We start from the raw sequence: 26696 nt of genomic DNA, 5'->3' as shown, positions 1-26696 counted from the left end.
TCTGGATGTGCGAGTACTTTTTAAAGACACTGTGTACTGTATAAATCAATGGATGATCAATTAATAGACCAAAATGATGTCTTCCTCTAGCTAGTGAGTCTGGGGAGACGCCGCTGGACATCGCTAAGAGACTGAAGCACCTGCAGTGTGAGGAGCTGGTGAGTGCTGTGTGAGTGCTGTGTGACTGCTGTGTGACTGCTGTGTGAGTGTTGTGTGACTGCTGTGTGTGCGTTTGTGATTTCTTTAGCAAGATAGTCGCTGACTCCTATCTTTTAGCTTTGTATGAGTCATTAATGTGTGTGTGTGTGTGTGTGTGTGTGTGTGTGTGTGTGTGTGTGTGTAGCTGAACATGGCGCTGGCGGGGAAGTTCAACGCCCATGTGCACGTAGAGTATGAATGGCGTCTGCACCATGAAGACATGGACGAGAGTGATGAGGACCTGGATGACAAGGTGAGGGTGAGGACCCTCTTCAAATTATACACACAGTTACACACCATAAACTCACCACACACACACATAATAGTAATACAGTATATACACATGCATAACACACACCATGATGACCTTTCTATAATGTTTGACCCCTGACCTCTCATTTGCCATTCAGCCCAGCCCCCATCGGAGAGAGGAGCGCCCTGCCAGCTGCTACACCCCTGGCTCCAACTCCCACCTCCAGCCCAGCCCGGCTTCCCTGGCACGGGACAAGCAGCGTGGTGGGTACATGCCCAACCTAGTCACCAACGAGACCTATGGTGCCATCCTCAACGCCAGCCCTCCTGCGCCAGGGGGGCCCGCCACCACCTCTGCACCCCCTCTGCCTCCACGAAACATAGGTACTTTATATTTCCTTTTTAAAATGTTATAGCAAGGTGGATGTGGCATACATTCATTTTGTGGATAGACTATGTAAAAAAAAATTACGCTAGATTTTAGCTCTTGGTTAACCAGGATTAGCATACAGTAGATGTTTGTCCATATAGAGTTGTATTTCTTAGGCAAAAATTTCAGAATTCTACGAACCAGTTTAGTTTGTTCAGTGAATCCGTCTACATGCTATTTGAGCACGGATTTATAAAGTTCATAAACGTGATTTGAAGTTCATAAACGTGATCCATATCAAATGACCCGTCAAGCCCTTTTCAACCCACATTCACCTCTCATCCTTGCCATTTTTGGAGAATGATATTTATAATACATGCCCAATGGGTTCAGTTCAAATACAGGGAAACCTCATTTGGCCACATATCTGTCATCTACTGTAGATGCCTTCTCTAATTAATGCATTGTTCCATGGGGACTTGTGTGATTCGTGTAGCGCTCTGACCTATTTGAAGGGCAGAGAGGGTTCTGGGTAGGGAGCAGGGACCATCACATTGGCGGCTGCTGGGTGAGCTAGTGAGCTACTTTTCGTGAAAGTTCTCAAAGTGCACTCCATAGGCCATGATGAGAGGCATACTGAAAATAGCCCATCCTATCACTGGAAAGCAATTTGAACTCAATCTGGTTCATGCTCATTGAAAACGGTAGAAAACATTCCACCTTGCTAAACAATTTGTTTCAATTAAACTTACTGACTTTACATTCAAAGCACATGTCGTTTTTACTTACTTACTTAGGCCCGTTACCACACTAGATAGGCACACCCATCTAGTACTGGGTCAGAGCACCCTTTGCCTCCAGAACAGCCTGAATTCTTCAGGACATGACTACGTTGCTCAATTGATGTCAAAGCACCCTAACGTATGCCAGTAAAACATTCTCCACACCATTACACCACTGCCACCAGCCTGTACTGTTGACACCAGGCAGGATGGGTACATGGACTCATGCTGCTTACACCAAATCCTGACTCTGGCATCAGCATGACGCAACAGGGAACTCGATTCATCGGGCCAGGTGATGTTTTCCCAATCCTAAATTGTCTACTGGAGACACCGTAGGTGTTGGGAGTGGAACCCGGTGTGGTAATCTGCTGCTATAGCCCATCCGTGACAAGAAACGACTAGTTATACGCTCTGAACACCACTGTAGTACGCCACTGAAATCTGCTTGTTTGTGGCCCGACTGTTTTTGTTTATCGCACCATTCTCTGGAAACCCTAAACACTGTTGTACTTGAAAAGCCCAGGAGGCTGGACGTTTCTGAGATACTGGAAATGACGCGCCTAGCAACGACCATCATACCACACTCAAAGTTGCTTAGGTCACTCATTTTGAACACTCTAATATTCAATTGAACAGTAACTGAATGCCTCGATGCCTGTCTGTCTGCTTTTATATAGCAAGTCATGGTCACGTGACTCACTGTCTGTAGGAGCAAACCATTTTCGGGAATGGGGTGGTTTGCCTAATAAACTGGCCACTGAGTGTATTCCCAGCCTAAAACCCTTAAGAGCAAGCAATGCACGTCTTCAGGAACCAGCTTTCCCCCTCCTCTCTCCTCCCTCCTCCAGTCCAGATGCCAGGTCTGTGTGGGATGGTCCAGTCATCAAGGTCCTCTGGGTGGAAGCCTGGCACGATAGACCTGGGGGGCCGACAGAGGTCCTCCTCAGACCCACCCAACATGCACCTCCCGGTACCCCCCATGCGGGTCACCTCAACCACTGGTAGGCACCCCTCATCTCCTAGGTCTCATTGTCTGAACACATCATAGGGAAAGGGAATTTCAAAATGGTTTATAGGTTTTCTTACCCTGTAAGCAGTCTATAGACAAGGAATGACAGAAATCCATGCTTTAGTTTTGTTTACCTGGCCGCTGTTTCAAATGAAAACTTGTTTGCATTTGTGGCACAAATCCAATTGTACTTTTATTATCATTTTTGCGTTTCATGTCCAAATACCCCAAAAATTAAAGTATTGTGGTGGCAGCATCATGTTAATCGGCATTCTTGTCAGCAACAGGGACTGGGGAGTTTATCAGGATCAAAAGAGATATGAAAGGAGCTAAGCCCGGGTAAAAAGTAAGAGGAGAAATCCGCCGTAGGCTTCTGAACGCCCTGGGATAGTTTTATGCCAAAGACACACCAGAATGGCTTTCCATGTGTTCCTGAATGGTCCAGTCTCAGTCCTGAAATCTGCTTGTAAATCTTAAACATGGTTTGGATATTGCTGTAAATTTAACTTTATCAATTCAGTTGTAATCCAATTGGTTTAATATGCAGCCAAAGACTAATGTTGCTGAAGCAAAAGTAGCAGTGGACACTGAGGACAGAAATACGCCCTGTTTCAATAAGAGAAAGAGATGGGTAACTTCTCTCTCTGTCTCCCTAGGTCTTGCTCCTCCCCCCGTGGCCAAGACAGTGAGTGTGATGGAGGCTATGAACCAGCAGTCTAAACCAGGGACCGGACATGGCCACAGCAGAGCCCCACCACCCAAGTCTCCATCTGGGTGAGCATACACACACACACACACACACACACACACACTGCCTGAGGCAGCATGTTTTGCTTCGATGAACACAAAGAAATGTTACTTTTGGAGAAAAACACCAATAGGGTTTCTGGTTTACCACTACATTAACTTCCAAGCTGAGCTCCTAAAAGACAGAGCTCCTCATCGACATGGTTCTACTCAGTCTCCCATAGGTCTGAGTTGTGACTGTCAAAGGGAAATGCGCTGTCATGGGGAAATGAGCTGTCATGGGGAAATGCTCTGACATGTGGAAATGCACTATGGGGTAAATGTGTTAATTTAAGCACATGATAAGCAGCAGCTGACTACTTTTTGTGGTTTTCAGCAACGCCAAAAGCTTCAGCAAAGGACCGACTCGAACGGGGTCCATCGAAAGACCAGGTGGGTGTTTTAAAAATAAATAATTTACCAGTCAAAAGTGTGGACACACCGACTCATTCAAGGGTTTTTCTTTATTTTTTGTATTTTCTACATTGTAGAATAATAGTGAAGACATCAAAACTATGAAATAACACATATGGAATCATGTAGTAACCAAAAAAGTGTTAAACAAATCAAAATATATTTTATATTTGAGATTCTTCAAATAGCCACCCTTTGCCTTAATGACAGCTTTGCACATTCTTCGCATTCTCTTAACCTCTAGCGTCGAGCAATCCTGTATCCGGGAGCGTAATCATAGCCTCAAGCTCATTACCATAACGCAACGTTTCCTATTCATGAAAATCGCAAATGAAATTAAATAAATATATTGAAACACAAGCTTAGTCTTTGTTAACAACACTGTCATCTCAGATTTTCAAAATATGCTTTAACCAAAGCTACACAAGCATTTGTGTAAGAGTATTGATAGCCTAGCATAGCATTAAGCCTAGCATTCAGCAGGCAACATTTTCACAAAAACAAGAAAAGCATTCAAATAAAGTAATTTACCTTTGAAGAACTTCGGATGTTTTCAATGAGGAGACTCTGTTAGATAGCAAATGTTATTTTTTTCCAAAAATATTATTTGTGTAAGAGAAATAGCTCCGTTTTGTTCATCACATTTGGCTAAGAAAAAAAAACTAAAATGCAGTCACTTACAACGCCGAACTCTTTTCCAAATTAGCTCCATAATATCGACAGAAACATGGCAAACGTTGTTTAGAATCAATCCTTAAGGTGTTTTTCACAATTCTATTCGATAAAAAATCATTCCTGGCAGTCGGTTTCTCATCAGAGGCAAACGGAAAAATACTGCAGCTGGAGATAACGCAATAATTACGACGGAGGACACCAAGCGACCAGCTGGTAGATGTAGTCTCTTATGGTCAATCTTCCAATGATATGCCTACAAATACGTCACAATGCTGCAGACACCTTGGGGAAAACGTGGAAAAGGTAAGCTGACTCCTAGCTCCTCCACAGCCATATAAGGAGTCATTGCCATGAGGCGGTTTCAAAAAATGCGGCACTTCCTGATTGTATTTTTATCTGGGTTTTTTCTGTAACATCAGTTCTGTGGCACTCACAGACAATATCTTTGCAGTTTTGGAAACGTCAGAGTGTTTTCTTTCCAAAGCTGTCAATTATATGCATGGTCGAGCATCTTTTCGTGACAAAATATCTTGTTTAAAACGGGAACGTTTTTCATCCAAAAATTAAAAGAGCGCCCCCTATATCGAAGAAGTTAACTTCTTAGAACTACCCCTCCCGGATCCGGGAGAATTGTCATCAACTGCACTAATTAGCATAACGCAACGGACAAAAAATCTTACTAGAAAATATTCATATTCATGAAATCACAAGTGAAATATAGTGAAACACAACTTAGCCTTTTGTTAATCCCTGTCATCTCAGATTTTGAAAGTATGCTTTACAGCCAAAGCAAGACAAGCATTTGTGTAAGTTTATCGATAGCCTTGCATAGCATTATGTCCAGCTAGCAGCAGGAAGCTTGGTCACGAAAATCAGAAAAGCAATCAAATTAAATTGTTTACCTTTGATGAGCTTTGGATGTTTTCACTCACGAGACTCCCAGTTAGACAGCAAATGTTCATTTTGTTCCATAAAGATTATTTTTATAGCCGAAATACCTCCTTTTCTTGTTCACGTTTTGTTGAGAAATCCACCGGAAATTGCGTCCACGACAACGGCAAAAAAAAGTACAAATTAGATCCATAATATCGACAGAAACGTGGCAAACATTTTTTATAATCAGTCCTCAAGGTGTTTTTAAAAAAAAAAAATCATAAAACACGGGACGAGATGTTAAAAACTGTCCATTGTGCCAATAGATGGAATGCACTCGCATGAGATTTGCCGTGATGTTGACAGAGTGGCATGGGAGGTTTATTTCTTAGACTGGGTTAAGATGTCAATTTTGGGACACATCCTCAGTAGTGTGCCTTCGAATCAGTGGGTGTTTCGGCCTTTAATCACTAAACACTCTCATCAAAGGTGGCCAGCTAAAGGGTGATCAAGCCTTAGCTTGTGTCCCATGCCCAATTAAGATGTCCCACAAATATCTATGCGATAATATATCAACCGGGACAATTGGCTTTTCACTAGGAGCGAGAGGAACAATGGCCACCTATGTCTATTACGCACAAATCACTCTGAGAGCCACCACCTGACCACTGACGCAATGTTGTCGTTCACGCTCATTTTTCAAAATAAAAGCCTGAAACGATGTCTAGTAACTAACTGTAGACAAATTAGGGAAGCCATAGAAAAAGGAATCTGGTTGATATCCCTTTCAATGGTCAATAGGGATGCATAGGAACGCAGAGGTTTCAAAATAACAGTCACTTCCTGATTGGATTTTTCTCAGGCTTTCGCCTGCAATATCAGTTCTGTTATACTCACAGACAATATTTTTACAGTTTTGGAAACTTTAGAGTGTTTTCTATCCTAAGCTGTCAATTATATGCATATTCTACTACCTGGTCCTGAGAAATAGCCCGTTTACTTAGGGAATGTTATTTTTCCAAAAATGAAAATAGTGCCCCCTAGCCTTATTAACCTGCAGTCTAACTTATCCCAAACCATCTCAATTGGGTTGAGGTTGGGTGATTGTGGAGGCCAGGTCATCTGATGCAACACTCATCACTCTCATTCTTGGTCAAATAGCCCTTACACAGCCTGGAGGTGTGTTGGGTCATTATCCTGTTGAAAAACAAATGATAGTCCCACTAAGCGCAAACCAGATGAGATGGCGTATCGCTGCAGAATGCTGTGGTAGCCATGCTGGTTAAGTGTGCCTTGAATTCTAAATAAATCACATGCAGCGTCACCAGCAAAGCACCCCCACAACATCACACCTCCTCCATGCTTCACGGTGGGAACTACACATGCGGGGATAATCAGTTCACCTACTCTACATCTCACAAAGACATGGTGGATGGAACTAAAAATCTCCAATTTGGACTCATCAGACCAAAGGACAGATTTCCCCCGGTCTAATGTCCATTGCTCGTGTTTCTTGGCCCAAGCAAGTCTCTTCTTCTTATTGGTGTCCTTTAGTAGTTGTTTATTTGCAGCAATTTGACCACGAAGGCCTGATTCTCCTCTGAACAGTTGATGTTGAGATGTATCTGTTATTTGAACTCTCAAGCATTTATTTGTGCTGCAATTTCTGAGGCTGGCAACTCTAATGAACTTATCCTCTGCAGCGGAGGTAACTCTGGGTCTTCCTTTCTGGTGGCGGTCCACATGAGCCTGTTTCATCATAGCGCTTGATGATTTTTGCGACTGCACTTGAGGACACTTTCAAAGTTCTTGACATTTTCCGCATTGACTGACCTTCATGTCTTTAAAATAATGATGGTCTGTCGTTTCTTTTTGCTTATTTGAGCTGTTGTTGCCATAATATTAATGGGTTGGGATTTCTAAACTGTGAATATTGTTAATCATCAGTTCTACTGCCATAGTCTAGGGTCTACACCAGAAGTGAATGGCTGTCTGTAGGAGGAATGGTTATGGCGGATGTAATTCAGTTTGGAATGTACTTCGTGGAGAGAAGATAGTCACATGTGGCAGGCACTGATAAGGATGGAGAGATGTGGATTAGTGATGAAGGGGGTCGAGGTCAGGTCACGTTAAGGGAGAAGGAACAGTTTAATGCCCGCGTCACTTAATTTCCTGTCTAGCAATAGAGGTGTAATGTTGAGTATAGAATGACGTCACCCAAATTGGGGTATATACAGTATACTACCACTGGTGGAAATATGTCTGTCTGTTCAGCTGTTCGATCGTTTGGGTGAATAAACTTGGTTGGAGCTTTCATAGTGTCTGTCAATTTCTTACTCTATACCACCCCTACCTTGTCACAACACAACTGTGGGTTAGTTTTAGCCTGCATGGTTGTGTGGAACAGTTTTGTTTTCACAACAATGTTATTTCCTCTTCCTCCTTCAGCTAAGGAAGTGCCGGGATGCCCCCAGAACTCGATAGGTCAATCACTGCCTCCGGCCCCCATGCCTAGGAAGACCTATCCGGTGAGTTCTTTCCTCCTACCTATCGTTGACCTTATGGTTGTTTGTCCTGTTGTTGATTGGACAGTGATTTTCACCTCTGTATCTGATCTTATGTTTCAGTTGGTCTGATTGTCCCTGTCGCTCTGTGCATTTGAATATTATCGTCTTTAACGGTGTTTTCTCTGTGGTTTCCTTCGTATGCACACCACTACTAAGAGGGAGGGAAACTTTGAAGTGTGTACTTGTTCCAGATACCTCTGCGGTCAATGGCTACCCTCCTTACCCAGTCAGATGCTTACTATGTCCTGTGTCAATGGTTTGCTATTCAACCCTCCAGCAATCACTGTGGAAAAGGGTGTCAAACATACCAAAGAAGTGACAGATACAGGAGATCCTCCTGTTGAAAGACAGCATCTGTCTGCAGAACACGCTGTATACGGCAGGGTAGCCTAGTGGTTAGAGTGTTGGACTAGTAACCGGAAGGTTGTAAGTTCAAATCCCCGAGCTGACAAATCTGTCATTCTGCCCCTGAACAGGCAGTTAACCCACTGTTCCTAGGCTGTCATTGTAAATAAGAATTTGTTCTTAACTGACTTGCCTAGTTAAATAAAGGTAAAATAAAAAAAATACTTGCCTGTCTGAATTTAATTAGAACGACTAGAATGGGAAAAGCCCCTCAGACCACAGCAATTTGACATCATGGTTCCATTCAATGTGGCCACCATCCCACCTGTCACAGAAGGTTGACTTGAATGGGAATGTTCGTTCTAGTAATGATATTTCTATGCCTGTCTGTCTCTTCATATTGAACCTGTGTTTTTCAGAAGCAGAGGCCCAAGCGAGTAAAGGCCATCTATAACTGTCTGGCAGACAACCCAGACGAGCTGACCTTCTCTGAGGGGGAGGTGATTGTGGTGGATGGGGAGGAGGACCAGGAGTGGTGGGTGAGTATGTCTCTTTTTCTCTCTGTGTGTAACTGAGTGAGTGGATCACCTCTAGATCAGGCTCCTGGACACGCTCACTTTCTGAAAGTGTTTGTGTGTGTAGTAACTGGGTCGGCATGGCTACTGCATATACATTTGTGTGTAGGGATTTAGAAACTGGAGAGAGTGAGAGTGGGTGTGTGTTTGTGTCATCATTCACACGCAGTAAGAGTCGTCCGGCCCAGTTATGGTCCAAATCGGGTCCTTTCCAAATTCCAAGAGCGTCCAATGAGCATGTGTCAGAAACCATGGTGGCGTCAGCAGTAGAAAGCCGTGGCGTCAGCAGTAGAAAGCCATGACCTCATTCTGGCCAAATCTCTGTCTCTCTCAATTCAAGGGCTTTATTGGCATGGACAAAGTAAGGGCTTTATTGACATGCACAAAGTAAGGGCTTTATTGGCATGGACAAAGTAAGTGAAGTAAATAATAAACAAAAGTGAAATAAACAATACAAATAAACAGTAAACATTACACTCACAGAAGTTCCAAAATAATAAAGACATTTCAAATGTCATATCTCTCTCTCTCCTCTACCTTCCTGAATACAGGCCAGCTGCAACTGTTGTCTGAATACAGGCCAGCTGTAACTGTTGTCTGAATACAGGCCAGCTGCAACTGTTGTCTGAATACAGGCCAGCTGCAACTGTTGTCTGAATACAGGCCAGCTGCAACTGTTGTCTGAATACAGGCCAGCTGTAACTGTTGTCTGAATACAGGCCAGCTGCAACTGTTGTCTGAATACAGGCCAGCTGCAACTGTTGTCTGAATACAGGCCAGCTGTAACTGTTGTCTGAATACAGGCCAGCTGAAACTGTTGTCTGAATACAGGCCAGCTGCAACTGTTGTCTGAATACAGGCCAGCTGCAACTGTTGTCTGAATACAGGCCAGCTGAAACTGTTGTCTGAATACAGGCCAGCTGCAACTGTTGTCTGAATACAGGCCAGCTGCAACTGTTGTCTGAATACAGGCCAGCTGCAACTGTTGTCTGAATACAGGCCAGCTGCAACTGTTGTCTGAATACAGGCCAGCTGCAACTGTTGTCTGAATACAGGCCAGCTGTAACTGTTGTCTGAATACAGGCCAGCTGCAACTGTTGTCTGAATACAGGCCAGCTGCAACTGTTGTCTGAATACAGGCCAGCTGAAACTGTTGTCTGAATACAGGCCAGCTGAAACTGTTGTCTGAATACAGGCCAGCTGCAACTGTTGTCTGAATACAGGCCAGCTGCAACTGTTGTCTGAATACAGGCCAGCTGCAACTGTTGTCTGAATACAGGTCAGCTGAAACTGTTGTCTGAATACAGGCCAGCTGAAACTGTTGTCTGAATACAGGCCAGCTGCAACTGTTGTCTGAATACAGGCCAGCTGCAACTGTTGTCTGAATACAGGCCAGCTGCAACTGTTGTCTGAATACAGGCCAGCTGAAACTGTTGTCTGAATACAGGCCAGCTGCAACTGTTGTCTGAATACAGGCCAGCTGCAACTGTTGTCTGAATACAGGCCAGCTGAAACTGTTGTCTGAATACAGGCCAGCTGCAACTGTTGTCTGAATACAGACCAGCTGCAACTGTTGTCTGAATACAGGCCAGCTGCAACTGTTGTCTGAATACAGGCCAGCTGAAACTGTTGTCTGAATACAGGCCAGCTGCAACTGTTGTCTGAATACAGGCCAGCTGTAACTGTTGTCTGAATACAGGCCAGCTGCAACTGTTGTCTGAATACAGACCAGCTGCAACTGTTGTCTGAATACAGGCCAGCTGCAACTGTTGTCTGAATACAGGCCAGCTGAAACTGTTGTCTGAATACAGGCCAGCTGCAACTGTTGTCTGAATACAGGCCAGCTGCAACTGTTGTCTGAATACAGGCCAGCTGCAACTGTTGTCTGAATACAGACCAGCTGCAACTGTTGTCTGAATACAGGCCAGCTGCAACTGTTGTCTGAATACAGGCCAGCTGCAACTGTTGTCTGAATACAGGCCAGCTGCAACTGTTGTCTGAATACAGGCCAGCTGCAACTGTTGTCTGAATACAGGTCAGCTGAAACTGTTGTCTGAATACAGGCCAGCTGAAACTGTTGTCTGAATACAGGCCAGCTGCAACTGTTGTCTGAATACAGGCCAGCTGCAACTGTTGTCTGAATACAGGCCAGCTGCAACTGTTGTCTGAATACAGGCCAGCTGAAACTGTTGTCTGAATACAGGCCAGCTGCAACTGTTGTCTGAATACAGGCCAGCTGCAACTGTTGTCTGAATACAGGCCAGCTGAAACTGTTGTCTGAATACAGGCCAGCTGCAACTGTTGTCTGAATACAGACCAGCTGCAACTGTTGTCTGAATACAGGCCAGCTGCAACTGTTGTCTGAATACAGGCCAGCTGAAAGTGTTGTCTGAATACAGGCCAGCTGCAACTGTTGTCTGAATACAGGCCAGCTGCAACTGTTGTCTGAATACAGGCCAGCTGCAACTGTTGTCTGAATACAGACCAGCTGCAACTGTTGTCTGAATACAGGCCAGCTGCAACTGTTGTCTGAATACAGGCCAGCTGCAACTGTTGTCTGAATACAGGCCAGCTGTAACTGTTGTCTGAATACAGGCCAGCTGCAACTGTTGTCTGAATACAGGCCAGCTGCAACTGTTGTCTGAATACAGGCCAGCTGAAACTGTTGTCTGAATACAGGCCAGCTGCAACTGTTGTCTGAATACAGGCCAGCTGCAACTGTTGTCTGAATACAGACCAGCTGCAACTGTTGTCTGAATACAGGCCAGCTGCAACTGTTGTCTGAATACAGGCCAGCTGAAACTGTTGTCTGAATACAGGCCAGCTGCAACTGTTGTCTGAATACAGGCCAGCTGTAACTGTTGTCTGAATACAGGCAAGCTGAAACTGTTGTCTGAATACAGGCCAGCTGCAACTGTTGTCTGAATACAGGCCAGCTGCAACTGTTGTCTGAATACAGGTCAGCTGAAACTGTTGTCTGAATACAGGCCAGCTGCAACTTGTTTCTCCCAAAGCCACCTCTGCAACATGACTATATTTAGTCACTTGTATATGGGACTCTTTATATGGGACGGACTCTTTGCAGTCAGCATGCCAATTTCACGGTCCCTCAAAACTTGAGACATTTGTGTTTTGTGACAAAACTGCACATTTAAGAGTGGCCTGTTGTTGTCCCCAGCCCAAGGTGCACCTGTGTAATGATCATGCTGTTTAATCAGCTTCTTGATATGCCACAGCTGTCAGGTGGATGGATTATCTTGGCAAAGGAGAAATGCTCACTAACAGGGTTTTGAACTAATCTGTGCAAACAATTTGAGAGAAATAAGCTTTTTGTGCGTATGGAACATTTCTGGGATATTTTATTTCAGCTCATGAAACATGGGACCAACACTTTACATGTTGTTTGTATTTTTGTTTGGTATAGAAGGTGTTAGTAGAAGTCCACAGAGGTGAATGTCTGTGTTGAAAGTACACTGGGCTCTTGGCTGGAAAATGCTGCAGTTAAAAACACTGTTGTTATGCTGCATCTCTCAATCTATATGCAAACTAGTGAGTGTTTACTAACAAAAGTGTGTGTGTGTTTTTTCCCCTGTTATCAGTGTGTGATGTTGTTCATCTCTCCTGTTCTCTCCCAGCTGGGCCACATTGAAGGAGAACCAATGAGGAGGGGGGCTTTCCCCGTCACATTCATACACTTCATCATGGACTGAAGGTCAAAGGTCAACACAGGCACTGATCTGGGATGGAAACCTCCACCTCCCCACGTCTGCTGGTTTGTGGGACGAAATCATCATGTTCATCATCAAGCTTGTGCCTGCGCTACAGAAGAATCAAGTGTCGCTGCCCAATGCTTTGGCTGGACAGTCTGGGGGTTGCCATGACAACATGCACACCCTTCACTCCGGGAATGTTACATGACGTCATATCACTGCTCTTTAGACCAAGCCCGCAAATGCTCATGAGGAAACTGTGTTTAGACTTCTGACACCATCTGACATTTTAAAAAACAATGATTGTAATGAGTGTTCACAACATTAAGAGGATTATTGACAAAATGAAGGTTCTGTTCATAAGTTTCACTTGGTTTTCCTCTGTGTGAATTGTACAGAAAGTTATTTAAAAACAACTGAGAGAGGGGACTACACACAGTAATGTGGATCTTTAGGATTTCTTTCACTTATCGTTAATGTGAATATAGTTGTTATGCTTACATTCCATCTCCTTGCATGGTTAAAGGGTGAACAATTTCTTAAACGCATAATTGCTTATTAGTCAAAGACATGTAAACTTTTTAGGACTTCCAATGTGGGAGGAAAAACTTAATTCAAAATGGTGCTAACCCAGGAATATGCTAAGAGCCCTCACGTAGGGATGATCCACTGTCCCCATCTCAAGACAGCCTGTAACGCGTTAACAACGGGGGGTTGATGTGGGACAGCCTGTAACATGGTAAGAACAGGGGCTTGACGTGGGACAGCCTGTAACGCGTTAACAACGGGGGGTTGATGTGGGACAGCCTGTAACATGGTAAGAACAGGGGCTTGACGTGGGACAGCCTGTAACGTGGTAACAACGGGGGGTTGATGTGGGACAGCCTGTAACGTGGTAACAACGGGGGGGTGATGTGGGACAGCCTGTAACGTGGTAACAATGGGGGGTTGATGTGGGACAGCCTGTAACATGGTAAGAACAGGGGCTTGACGTGGGACAGCCTGTAACGTGGTAACAACGGGGGGTTGATGTGGGACAGCCTGTAACGTGGTAACAACGGGGGGTTGATGTGGGACAGCCTGTAACGTGGTAACCTCGGGGGGTTGATGTGGGACAGCCTGTAACATGGTAACAACGGGGGGGGGTGATGTGGGACAGCCTATAACATGGTAACAACGGGGGGTTGATGTGGGACAGCCTGTAACATGGTAACAATGGGGGGGGGGTGATGTGGGACAACCTGTAACGTGGTAACAACGGGGGGTTGACGTGGGACAGCCGGTAACGTGGCAACAACGGGGGTTGATGTGGGACAGCCTGTAACGTGGTAACAACGGGGGGTTGATGTGGGACAGCCTGTAACGTGGTAACAACGGGGGGTTGATGTGGGACAGCCTGTAACGTGGTAATGATGGTTTCTGGGAGTATATGTGTGTGTGTGTGTGTGTGTGTGTGTGTGTGTGTGTGTATGTGTGTGTGTGTGTGTGTGTGTGTGTGTGTGTGTGTGTGTGTGTGTGTGTGTGTGTGTGTGTGTGTGTGTGTGTGTGTGTGTGTGTGTGTGTGTGTGTGTGTGTGTGTGTGTGTGTGTGTGTCAGCTTGAAACCATATCAGTTACTTACAGCACATTGTCTTCATGTCGATGGTCTACAGTGTGATGCCATTATAAACAGGATGGTTCGAGGCCCGGAATGCTGATTGGCTGACGGCCGTGGTATATCAGACTGTATACCACGGTATGACAAAACATGTATTTTTACTGCTCTAATTACATTGGTAATCAGTTTATAATAGCAATAAGGTACCACTGGGTTTGTGGTATATGGCCAATATAATACAGCTGAGGGCTGTATCCAGGCACTCCAGTGTTGCGTCATGCTTAAGAACAGCCCTTAGCCATGTTATATCGGCCATATACCACACCCCCTCGGGCCTTATTGCTTAGTTATAAAATGGATAACTATCTTAGCTCCACAGATCACACTTAAGATGTGAACCTCCATCGCTCTGTGGCTAATCTTTGGGTTGAGCCCTCAGGCCTTCACACTCAACTTTTTGTTGTTTGCTGCAGTAGAGCAGGAAATGTGTCTGTCCTCTCAGCAGGACAGGCAGCAGGAGAGGTGAGGTAAGGGGGACAGAAGTGTGTGTGAAAGCCAGTGGTCCGGTTTCTGTTTGATCTCTGACAGACAGCAGAGGGGTTTATGAAGCTCATGGGGTGATGGCTCCTGATGTCCTGTGTCTTTTATCTGTCATGGACAGCAGGCTACCAAATGGCTCTCACACAGAGGTAGATGTGGTCGACACACACAGTCGTCATTGTACTAAACACAACTTGTCCTGTGATGAGGTGCCATTGTAAGGGGGATGGCACTGCTGGATTACAGTTAAGGACAATGCAGCTACTTTTTACACTCTCTCTCTCTCTCACACACATTCCTATTATAGTATTAAATCTGATTCATAGTGCTCAGGACTAGATTGTACCATATTACACAACTTGATTACTAGCTGGGACCACAGTAGTTGCAGACTACCCATGTTTTACATACATACTAGTTCCTGTACTGAACAGACATGTTTAATTTAATATTCCTACATTTTATGTTGTTTGGTTTTGGTTGCAGAGCAACTCTCTGTACATGTTTTGACATTTAATCTTAAATGGGGACATACAGTTCCCTCGATTGTGAATAAACTTCGATAGGCGACAACAAGAGGTGTCGCATGTGAAAATGTCCATGACAAGCCTCCCCATATTAACTCACTGGAAATAGAATGGTTAATCTGTTAATGTACATATATTTTGCTTGTTGATATTTAAATATAAAAGAAGAGTTAATAACCTTGGCAGTAACTGTCTCAATCAGGGCTGGGGTCAATTTCAATTGAAGGCAGTCAATTCAGGAAGTGATTTTAATTTAAAATAAGAAAATATAAAATGTTTGAAATAGCTTTTATTCCTCATTTTATTGAGAAGTCATTGACAATAGAAGCTGTTTTTTTCTAAACTTTTTAGTTATTTAAGTTAACTCCAATTCAAATTTACCTCAGCCCTGCTCTTAATGCATTGTGGTAAAGTGCGGTTGCCATATTGTGTTCTAGCTGGTGTTCAGTGTGTATGTAGACTAGCAGAGAATCTATTCCATTCACGCTCATTGACTGTGGATCAGTACATTGACTCTAACCTATTCTGCAAAATAAATGGAAAACAAACTGGAATAATAATAATTCCTGTTTTTCCCCTGTATTCAACTCAAATACTTATTTTGTATTTATGATAGTGTTGTCGCTTCTAAAAGCATGTTCTCAGGGTGTAAATGTGTAGTAGGTGATTTGAGAAAAACCAGAGTGCTTGACTACTAGGTTGGTAACTTTCTGGGCAGTACACTGAATGAAGAGCTCCCTCTGGTGGAGAATGGTCAAACCCAATATAGCCCAATCATGTGTGCTATGTCCATGGTTCTCAACTTTCTGCTATTATCATATATGTTCTGGAGCCATACGACTGCACTAGGTTTACATACACAGTGAACTCTGAATCCTGGCCTCACGCCTTAATTGCGTAACGGATTAGAGGCATCGCTGTTTTTAAAGGCAACTTTCTCGCGTGCGCCGAACATTGCCTTTACTGTTAACGCTGCATATGTTGGCTTAATCGGAAATAGTCTTTAAAGCCGCAATGTTTATAACCCGCGATCAGATTGAATCCCGGCCTAAATCTATAAAGAGTAAACTAGCTCTGTAAGGTTGTGGCTGGTATGTGTATACCACAGGCGAACACGGCATAACACCTTGGTCATTTGGTACCTCATGGTCATTCCTACACACACACAAACAAACACAGAGCCTGGCTGGATGCTTCATAAACTTTGAGGACCCAGAGTTGGGAAGGAAGCATGCATCCCATAAATCAGTCTGAGAATGACGGGAATACTGAAATACCACAAACTGACCTGTTTTAAAGGACAAAAATGGAATCAAATAAAACACATTTTCATGAATTATTCAGTATTAACATATCCATATCCTGGAGTAAGGGAGTATAGGAGAGGTATGGAGAGAGGGACGAGAGGCAGAAACGCATGTCCTGCTACCACCCCTTTGGTGTGTATAGGGAGGGGGTAAGAGAGGGAGATAGGGAAGAAAGAGGGTCTACAACATATTTATGATGGTCTTGTGTATGTTCTTCCATCCATGGTGGATATAGTGACTGGTGTACCATGGTTATAAAGGAGGTCTCTGGATGCTGTATTAATGTGATCGGAGACCTAGATATCAAACAGCTACATCCAAGTCCAGCCATGACGGAGACATGCACTGAGGTCCCTGTACTGTGAAATGTATTTACATGAAATAGGATTAAGTTACTCATGATGGTCAACTGACAGGTTGGATGGTGTATGGATGGTTATATCCTTCCTGTTTGGCCCTGTCCGGGGGTGTCCTCGGATGGGGTCACAGTGTCTCCTGACCCCTCCTGTCTCAGCCTCCAGTATTTATGCTGCAGTAGTTTATGTGTCGGGGGGCTAGGGTCAGTTTGTTATATCTGGAGTACTTCTCCTGTCCTATTCGGTGTCCTGTGTGAATCTAAGTGTGCGTTCTCTAATTCTCTCCTTCTCTCTTTCTCTCTCTCGGAGGACCTGAGCCCTAGGACCATGCCCCAGGACTACCTGACATGATGACTCCTTGCTGTCCCCAGTCCACCTGGCCGTGCTGCTGCTCCAGTTTCAACTGTTCTGCCTTATTATTATTCGACCATGCTGGTCATTTATGAACATTTGAACATCTTGGCCATGTTCTGTTATAATCTCCACCCGGCATAGCCAGAAGAGGACTGGCCATCCCATAAAAAGCTCTCTCTAATTCTCTCTTTCTTTCTCTCTCTCGGAGGACCTGAGCCCTAGGACCATGCCCCAGGAATACCTGACATGATGACTCCTTGCTGTCCCCAGTCCACCTGACTGTGCTGCTGCTCCAGTTTCAACTACTCTGCCTTATTATTATTCGACCATGCTGGTCATTTATGAACATTTGAACATCTTGACCATGTTCTGTTATAATCTCCACCCGGCACAGCCAGAAGAGGACTGGCCACCCCACATAGCCTGGTTCCTCTCTAGGTTTCTTCCTAGGTTTTGGCCTTTCTATGGAGTTTTTCCTAGCCATTGTGCTTCTACACCTGCATTGCTTGCTGTTTGGGGTTTTAGGCTGGGTTTCTGTACAGATATCAGCTGATGTACGAAGAGCTATATAAATAAATTTGATTTGATTTGATTTATGTGAGGTGTTGCAGAGCATGCTGGGTAAGTCATGTGACCCACTGGCGTATTACGCAACACCCGCAAAGGGGGCGTTGTCACATGCCATTTTAAAAACATTAAGAATTACAAGAAATTAGCTTTAAAACTGCAATATTTTCTCTCAGCCTCATGGCAAAATAGCAGGAAATTAGCTTAGGGATTCTTGAAAGTCGGGACAATCCTTGTCCAGCAGGGAAACTTTTTGTTATTTGAGCTTAACATTCACATCTAGGGGAGTTTTATAAGGAAGATATTTGTTTATGGAATTTTCTAAATACTTTCAAAATTATTCATTTCCATGTCGGCTCTATGCCTGAAAAGGACCCCAATTTAAAAAAAAAAAAATTAAAAAACTGGCAATAATTTAATGAAAAATTATCTTATGTAGTTTCTTGCACTAGCCCTATGTGGCTTTAAAGAATATTTCTCTAAAAGATATGTCTGGAAATTTGGTCAACTCCTAAGCAGGGTCATCTATACCATAAGGACCCCTTATTCATGTCCTCATTACATGTAGTACAACAAGACCATTAATGGTCTGTACAGTTGACTTTTGATAGATTTAAACAAACAATATTGAAATCACCATGGTCACAACCATAAACTGTCAGCTCCATATTCCTGATAGATTACGATAGGATATTCATTTTGGTTCAAATGTCACATTTAATTAGGTTTTAGAGTTATAAAGAAACTGAGGAGAAACTAAATTGCTACTGTGTATACCACTTGAATGAAGTACAAAAATAAACATTTTGTGAACTCCGTAAACCATCAACTTGATCTGATTGTTGTCTAAAGTCAACAGAGTGCTGAAAGATATGACAGGAATGTTGTTTCTTTTGGGGATTTTCAAATAATTTTCCAGATTTAAAAAATGTTTTGTATTTAACTTTTATTTTTAGAGGCAAAAATATGTCTGTTGAGTATCAGTTGTCAAGTCTGTCAGTGGCTTGTTAACTCCGTCACTGATGGCTAACGCCCTTATGATACATGTTTTGTTGTCAGAATCTAAATATTTTAATCACTGTTCTGCACCATATGCTTAAACAATTGAAGTAATTTCTGTGCTAGACCTAATGGAAAATGTTGGCCTCATAAATGTTAATGTCCTAAATGTAGAAAAACATGCCAAAATGCTAACTATATTAGCCCTGGAGAATTACATAGTGCTATAAAACAAAACAAAAACAAGTTTGGAGATTTGTATTACAGATTTGAATAATCAAATGTTAGAATGAAACAATCAAGGCCTTTAAACACTTGTTGGACAACAATTGTAAGTGAAATGCCATGTATGGTGTCTGACAGAGTAGACATTTTATGAAAACATGTTATTTAAAAAAAAAAATTTTTTTAAATAGGTTGTTCCTTTACATGGTGTGATAGCTGATACTTTGGTCTTTCAAAATATATATTTAAAATGCTGTTTAAGAAAGTTGAGATTGTCCCGTCTTTCAAGAATCCCTGAGCTCTAAAACAGCAACATTTTCTCTCAGCCTCATGGCAAAATGTGTTAAATAGCATGAGATTAGCTATACAACTGCACATTTTTCTCTCTGCCCCATGACTGGGATTGGGAGCCTTGCTCAAATCTTGCGGACTGTGCTACGCCCCTGATGTGACCCTGCTGTAAACTATGTTTTCCAGGCTCCCGACTGGTTCATGGTGCTTCCTGTCTCCACCACGTCCCTGAGGGCAACTGCTCTTCAGGACTTCTCTGATGTCAGCACACAGTCGGACAACACCTGCAGATGGCCTGGCCTTGTTCCTGCACAGAGACAGGGCAAGGAGAAGAGAAATCGACTTCTTATGAAAAACTGTCATTTAGCATTTCAGTCACTCAAATGTCTATCATTAACATTTCAGTCACTCAAATGTCAATCATTAACATTTCAGTCACTCAAATTTCTATCATTAACATTTCAGTCATTCAGCATTTTAGTGAATGACATTTCAGTCATTGGCTTAATGGGAAACTTAATAAAATAACTTTCAGTCATTTGGCAGATGAGTTTATCCACTGTGACTGATGCTGACAGTCGGGCCATTATGAAAACAACTTGTCTGTCTGGGCCATTGAGGCCCGCGTCCTCAGTCTCATGCTATATGAATGGATAAGAAGAGACACACAGGAATACATGATAAACAATTATCTTGCACAGCATTGCCTTCAGTTTGCCACAAACGGGCAGTTGTATGATAACTTAGAGAGGACCAGAGTTTGTGTGGACCCCAGAATATTGCCATGAGATGTATTGATATGAGACAGTGATATAGTGGTAAAAAAAACAGATGGATAAACGCTCATCGCCGTTCACGGTAAATAAAGTTCACGGTAAATAAAGTTCACGGTAAATAAAGTTCACGGTAAATAAAGTTCACGGTAAATAAAGTTCACGGTAAATAAAATTCATGGTAAAGTTAAGCTCCATATTCTTTCAATGCATTTTTCTGCCAAAGGTAGGTAAACGCTTGTGCAAAATTAAAAAGGTACGTAAAACTGTGTTTTCACGCATTTACTCAACTACACCACTGGTCGTAGTACAGACTGTATGCTGGATGTACCATCATACATGCACACACACACAAGTTTACTTACACAGACACTCACCGCGCTGCTCCACTGGTACACCCAGATGCTACACTCCTGCTGCTTGGCGTCGGTGGTCTTGAGAGCCAGCAGGTTCTTCCCAGACCCCAGGCCGTCATCATAACACAGCATCCTCACACTCAGGTAGAGAGGGTGGCTCTGCAGAACGCCCTGTACAGGATCCACAACAATAATAAACATTACAAACATCATCGTAACACAGACAATCAAGTAGAGAGGGTGGTGCTGGAGAAGCGTCCAACATAGGAAACGTTGCAACAATATGTTCCAACTAGAAAGGTCAACCTTTCAGTAGAAAATGTTGCGGGACACTAAGCATTTATAACATGGACTCAACCACTGATCCATGGAGGCCACTTTGACTCCATACTTGGACACTCCCAGTACCATCTCCTCATCTTTAGGTATTAACGGCAGCTTTCTATCTTGCTTTGGAAGGAACACACAATGTTCATGTATAGTGACTTGTCAAGGAGGACACAGAGGCTGCCTCTGCCTCACATCCCTATAACATCTCCATCACCAGAATCAAACGTTATATATTTTATTTTTTTCTTGTGCATTTTGCCATTTTCCTCATGACTCCTACATACTTTGTTGACTACAAACTTTCTTTACCCAACCGTGGGACAGACTGTTTGTTCCCACACTCGGGACTCTGACTCTATTGGTTACGCAGACTTTCCTCCCATCCTATTCTAACCACCTCTCGCCGGCTTTGTATTCATGTTACCTGATGAGCCTGATGAAATTGTGACAGATCCTGGGCTCGAACCCAGGATGCGATGCAGTGCCTTAGACCACTGTGCCGACAAGGAGGCTCTGACTGGCTTTCTTGATGTCTATAGTATTCTCTCGGGTATGCAATCTGGTTTCCGTTCAGGTTATGGATGTGTCACTGCTACCTTAAAGGTATTCAATGATGTCACCATTGCCCTTGAGTCTAAGCAATATTGTGCTGCTATTTTTATTGACTTGGCCAAAGCTTTTGATACGGTAGACCATTCCATTCTTGTGGGCCGGCTAAGGAGTATTGGTATCTCTGAGGGGACTTTGGGCAGGTTTGCTAACTACCTCTCTCAAAGAGTGCAGATCTGCAAATCTGCTGTCTCAGCCACTGCCTGCCACCAAGGGAGTACCCCAAGGCTCGATCCTAGGCCCCATGCTCTTCTCAATTTACATCAACAACATAGCTCAGGCAGTAGAAAGCTCCCTCATTCATTTATATGCAGATGATACAGTCTTATACTCAGCTGGCCCCTCCCTGGATTTTGTGTTAAATGCTCTACAACAAAGCTTTCTTAGTGTCCAACAAGCTTTCTCTACCCTCTACCCTCAAATTATGGATATTAAACATTTAGGTACATACAAGTGTCTTATATCGGTTAAAAGCTTAGTCTTGTTCATCTAACTGCATTGTCTGATTTACAATAGGCTTTACAGCAAAAGCATGCCATGCGATTGTTTGAGGACGGCGCCCCAAATCAAAATATTTTTCAACCAGCACAGGCTTCATAAAATCATAAATAGTGATTAAATATTCACTTACTTTTGGAAAATCTTCCTCTGATTTGCAATCCAAAGGGTCCCAGCTATAACATGCATGGTCGTTTTGTTAGATAAAATCCTTCTTTATATTAGAGGTCGACCGATTAATCGGAATGGCCGATTAATTAGGGCAGATTTCATAACAATCGGAAATCTGTATTTTTGGACGCCGATTTATTTATTTTTATTTTTATTTTTTTTTACACCTTTATTTAACTAGGCAAGTCAGTTAAGAACACATTCTTATTTTCAATGACGGCCTAGGAACGGTGGGTTAACTGCCTTGTTCAGGGGCAGAACGACAGATTATTACCTTGTCAGCTCTGGGATTCAATCTTGCAACCTTACGGTTAACAAGTCCAACGCTCTAACCACCTGCCTCTCATTGCACTCCACGAGGAGCCTGCCTGTTACGCGAATGCAGTAAGAATAGGTAAGTTGCTAGCTAGCATTAAACATATCTTATAAAAAACAATCAATCATAATCACTAGTTAAACTAATAAGATCATCAACCATGTGTAGTTATCTAGCGTGTCCTGTGTTGCATATAATCGATGCAACGCTGGGGGATGATTTAACAAAAGCGCATTTGCGAAAAAAGCACAATGTTGCACGACTGTACCTAACCATAAACACCCATGCCTTTCTTAAAATCAATACAGAGAAGTATATATTTTTAAACCTACATATTTAGCTAAAAAAATCTAGGTTAGCAGGCAATATTAACCAGGTGAAATTGTGTCACTTCTCTTGCGTTGCACGCAGAGTCAGAGTATATGCAACAGTTTGGGCAGCTAGGCTCATTGCGAACTAATTTGACAGAATTTAGGGGCGAAGAGAGGGACGGAAGTTATACTGTTACACTGGCAATACTAAAGTGCCTATAAGAACATCCAATAGTCAAAGGTATATGAAATACAAATGGTATAGAGATAAATAGTCTTGTAAATACTATATTAACTACAACCTAAAACCTCTTACTTTGGAATATTGAAGTCTCATGTTAAAAGGAACCACCAACTTTCACCAATCCACTCGTTCAACATGCAGAGAAAGGAATCCAAAAAGCTACCGCTAAACTTTGTTTAAACAAGTCAAAATACGTTTCTCTTTAAACCTCAAGTACCCTAAAATGTAACTAAACTATAATATTTCTTACGGAAAGATGTTGAATAGAATAGCAAAATTAGCAGGTGCATGCCCTCTTCGTGGCGCACGCACAGACTGATTTCCAACTCTGACTCCCAGTACTAAAACTCAAAATTCTTCCTCGTTTGGGAAGAAACAAGTCTGAAACCTTGAACAAAGACTGTTGACATCTAGTGGAAGCCATAGGAATTGCAATCTGGGAGCTGGATTTGGATATGACCTTATAAGTTCCATTGGAAGAGCATGAGCTCTCCAAAAAAATTAATTCAGGTTGGTTTTTCTTTGGATTTTCTCCTACCATATCAATTGTGTTATAGTCTCATACATTATGTTAACATTTCCAAAGTTCAAAGTGTTTTCTATCCAATGGTACCAATTATATGCATATCCTGGCTTCTTAGCCTGAGTAACAGGTTTGGTAAGAAGAATGCCCCTCCTCCGATAGGTGTTATTACTACCTCTGAGGGTTGAGAGCTTGAGGTAGTCACCTCATACAAGTACTTGAGAGTATGGCTAGACGGTGCACTGTCCTTCTCTCAGCACATATCAAATCTGCAGGCTAAAGTTCAATCTAGACTTGGTTTCCTCCATCGTAACCACTCCTCTTTCACCCCAGCTGCCAAACTTACCCTGATTCAGATGACCATCCCACCCATGCTGGATTACGGAGACATCATTTATAGATCATTTAAGGTTGCTCTCGAGTGTCTTTACCATTCGGCCATCAGATTTGACACCAATGCTCCTTATATGACACATCCCTGCACTCTATAATCCTCTGTAAACTGGTCATCTCTGTATACCCTTCGCAAGACCCACTGGTTGATGTTTATTTATAAAACCGTCTTAGGCCTCACTCCCCCCTATCTGAGATATCTACTGTAGCCCTCATCCTCCACATACAACACCGTTCTGCCAGTCACACACATCCCTGGGTCGCTCCCCTTTTCAGTTCGCTGCAACACTCAAACTGGACCGTTTTTTGTCCATCTCTTCATTCAGACTCACTCATGGGCACTTTACTGACAGTTGTGGCTGCTTTGCGTAATATATTGTTGTCTCTACCTTCTTGCCCTTTGTGCTGTTGTCTGTGCCCAATAATGTTTGTACAATATTTTGTGCTGCTACCATGTTGTGCTGCTGCCATATTGTGTTGCTACCATGTTGTTGTCATGTTTTTATGTGTTGCTGCCATGCTATGTTGTCGTCTTAGGTATCTCTTTTTTTTTTTTTTATCCCCGTCCCCGCAGAGGGCCTTTTGGTTGGACGTCATTGTAAATAATAATTTGTTCTTAACTGACTAGTGTAGTTAAATAAAGGTTAAATCAAAAATATATATTTAAAAAAAATACTAAGCTAGTTTATTAATCTAAATCCACAGCAGCAAACTCATAAAGCAATTGTGCACCGACCTACGGGACTCCCAATCACGGCCGGTTGTGATACAGCCTGGAATCAAACCACGGTCTGTAGTGACACCTCTAGCACCGGGATGCAGTGCCATAGACCACTGCGCCACTTGGGAGCTCAACATCTATCCAGTCTTCAGATCAACTAAAGGGCATCATCTAGGGCTGATGGAAGGGGAAAATACACATTTTGGGGGTTTGGAATGTAGCCCACGACAGTGTAATGTATTGTATAATTATCCACCTTGATCTTGGTACTGATCTTACTGCTTTGGGAGCTGCTGCGATGCTTTTTGACCTTCCGGAACATTGTTCACCATGACACCAGCACTCCTCCAGCCCCCCAGCACCGTCTGGTGAAGACAAGGACATTAGCAGCAGGTAGCCTAGTGATTAGAGTGTTGGGCCAGTAACAAAAAAGTTGCTTGATCAAATGCCCGAGCTGTCAAGGTAAAAATCTATGGGACTCCCAATCACAGCCAGTTGTGATACAGCCTGGAATTGAACCAGGGTCTCTAGACCACTTGGAAGCCCCAGGGCAAGTAAAGTGAATTGGCTTGTGGTCTACAGAGAATGAGACGAACCCATCCACTTAGAATATAAATTGTGAAGACAGTGATACATTTATTACTAAGTTATTAGGAGACCAACAGCTGCCACAAAGTGAACACAAACTATTCAATTACTGTATACTATCACTCCCATTACAACTCCAGAACTTTGTCCAGCTTATTCAGAAGAGGCTATGGCACACGCGCACTTTCTCTTGATCCACTAGGCTGCGCGCCTGAGCCTGAAATGATGTCTGGAGTCGGCTGGGCCTCAATGAAAAACCATTGTAAATTGCCCAACTTTGTCCATGAATGCCATGTGTAACGGAAACCCGTTGCTAGGATAAACAATTTACCCCACCCATAACCGTATCGACGTATCTGCTCAAAAAGGTTGAAATTGTCGTGTATTTTTACAGAACGTGGCAAACTGGAGCACTAAGCACAAATACACACGGCATACCTCAGTTTGGAACTTGTTCTATGCCGCTGGACTGGCTGGTCAGTTATGGCTATTTTGGGTTGTTGTTCATCAAAGTAGCAGGGCTGGGGTTCTTTCTGTGTAGGCAAGACTCGCATAGACATTTCACTTCCTTTGCAGCTCCACCCAACACCACTTTAAAGGGGAAGTAACTTAGTTACAGTTGTATCAACATTTGACACAAAGCATCAACATGAATGGATACTTCTGTTTCAGGTGTCCCCAACACGAGTCTATAGTGTGACGCTGCTTTTTATAGTGATTGAATCGAGCGCTAAAACTAAAAACGTCTAATAAGCGAATGTATGTCCAGTAACTATCAATCAAAATATACAAATAGTTTTGAACGATAAGCAAATCATTTAATTATGTCGGGAACAAATTATGGGATGGTTTTATTTCTCTATGATGCTCTTATCATAGAGGTGCAGGGCAGGAGGTGGGTATTATGGTGGTTATTACCACTTGTCATTCAAAGGATGTCCAGATGTAGTATGTTTTGCAGTTCAATTAAAACTAGGTGTATAAGTAGTGTACCTGCAATTGTGCCACAAAAGTACTATGCAATAATGGGATGGCTTTCTTTCCCAGTAATGCTCTTATCATAGAGGTGCAGGGTTGCAGGTGCTTATTCAAAGGGAGGCAAATCATGGTAGGTTTTCGTGGCCCTTTTAAGCATTTAACATTTTTCCATCTGAACATGTATGTTTTGTAAAGTGGGTAACACTATAGGCTAACACTTGCAGGTATAATGCTTTACAACCTGTTGCATGTTTTGTGACCCTGTGTTACTGGGTCAGCTGAGACACCTCACAGGAGATGTAGAGAAGTTGGATACTACTGGGTCAGCTGAGACACCTCACAGGAGATGTAGAGGAGTTGGATACTACTGGGTCCGCTGAGACACCTCACAGGAGATGTAGAGGAGTTGGATACTACTGGGTCCGCTGAGACACCTCACAGGAGATGTAGAGGAGTTGGATACTACTGGGTCAGCTGAGACACCTCACAGGAGATGTAGAGGAGTTGGATACTACTGGGTCAGCTGAGACACCTCACAGGAGATGTAGAGGAGTTGGATACTAC

General features: G+C 43.1%; 2 protein-coding genes across 10 annotated transcripts in view; one reads left to right on the top strand and one right to left on the bottom strand.

Annotated features, from left to right (window-relative positions):
* LOC110498112 (arf-GAP with SH3 domain, ANK repeat and PH domain-containing protein 2-like) overlaps window positions 1–13694 on the top strand; it is a 110620-nt gene extending 96926 nt beyond the window's left edge. For 2 of the 7 annotated variants that reach the window (XM_036955077.1, XM_036955080.1), the window contains 9 exons: window positions 91–158; window positions 344–451; window positions 609–834; window positions 2454–2606; window positions 3271–3388; window positions 3738–3793; window positions 7811–7890; window positions 8694–8813; window positions 12485–13694. In XM_036955077.1, the coding sequence (XP_036810972.1) occupies window positions 91–158; window positions 344–451; window positions 609–834; window positions 2454–2606; window positions 3271–3388; window positions 3738–3793; window positions 7811–7890; window positions 8694–8813; window positions 12485–12559 (1004 nt within the window). In that variant the 3' untranslated portion in view covers window positions 12560–13694. Of the gene's footprint in view, window positions 1–90; window positions 159–343; window positions 458–608; window positions 835–2453; window positions 2607–3270; window positions 3389–3737; window positions 3794–7810; window positions 7891–8693; window positions 8814–12484 lie in introns of all 7 variants that reach the window. The other 5 variants (XM_036955075.1, XM_036955079.1, XM_036955081.1 and 2 more) reach the window with 4 other exon arrangements.
* Window positions 13695–19049: 5355 nt separating this feature from the next.
* On the bottom strand, window positions 19050–25821 carry LOC110498111 (integrin beta-1-binding protein 1). Of its 3 annotated transcripts, none has more exons than XM_021574704.2 (4): window positions 25593–25821; window positions 24823–24931; window positions 20460–20621; window positions 19050–19628 (listed from the first exon to the last, which is right to left on the bottom strand). In XM_021574704.2, the coding sequence occupies exons 2-4, from the start codon at window positions 24886–24888 to the stop codon at window positions 19584–19586; spliced, it is 273 nt and encodes a 90-aa protein (XP_021430379.2). In that variant the 5' UTR covers window positions 24889–24931; window positions 25593–25821; the 3' UTR covers window positions 19050–19583. The 3 variants fall into 3 exon arrangements, 2 of the variants coding, with proteins under 2 accessions (XP_021430379.2, XP_021430380.2); XM_021574705.2 differs by having other exon boundaries at window positions 20472–20621; XR_002469775.2 differs by lacking the exon at window positions 24823–24931 and having other exon boundaries at window positions 25593–25817.
* Window positions 25822–26696: the final 875 nt, after the last annotated feature.

This window comes from Oncorhynchus mykiss, chromosome 19 (genome assembly GCF_013265735.2).
Source record: "Oncorhynchus mykiss isolate Arlee chromosome 19, USDA_OmykA_1.1, whole genome shotgun sequence".
In the NCBI taxonomy this organism is placed as follows: Eukaryota; Metazoa; Chordata; class Actinopteri; order Salmoniformes; family Salmonidae; genus Oncorhynchus; species Oncorhynchus mykiss.
The sequence above is the reverse complement of the archived record's forward strand: the minus strand, read 5'-3'. Positions and strand labels throughout refer to the sequence as shown.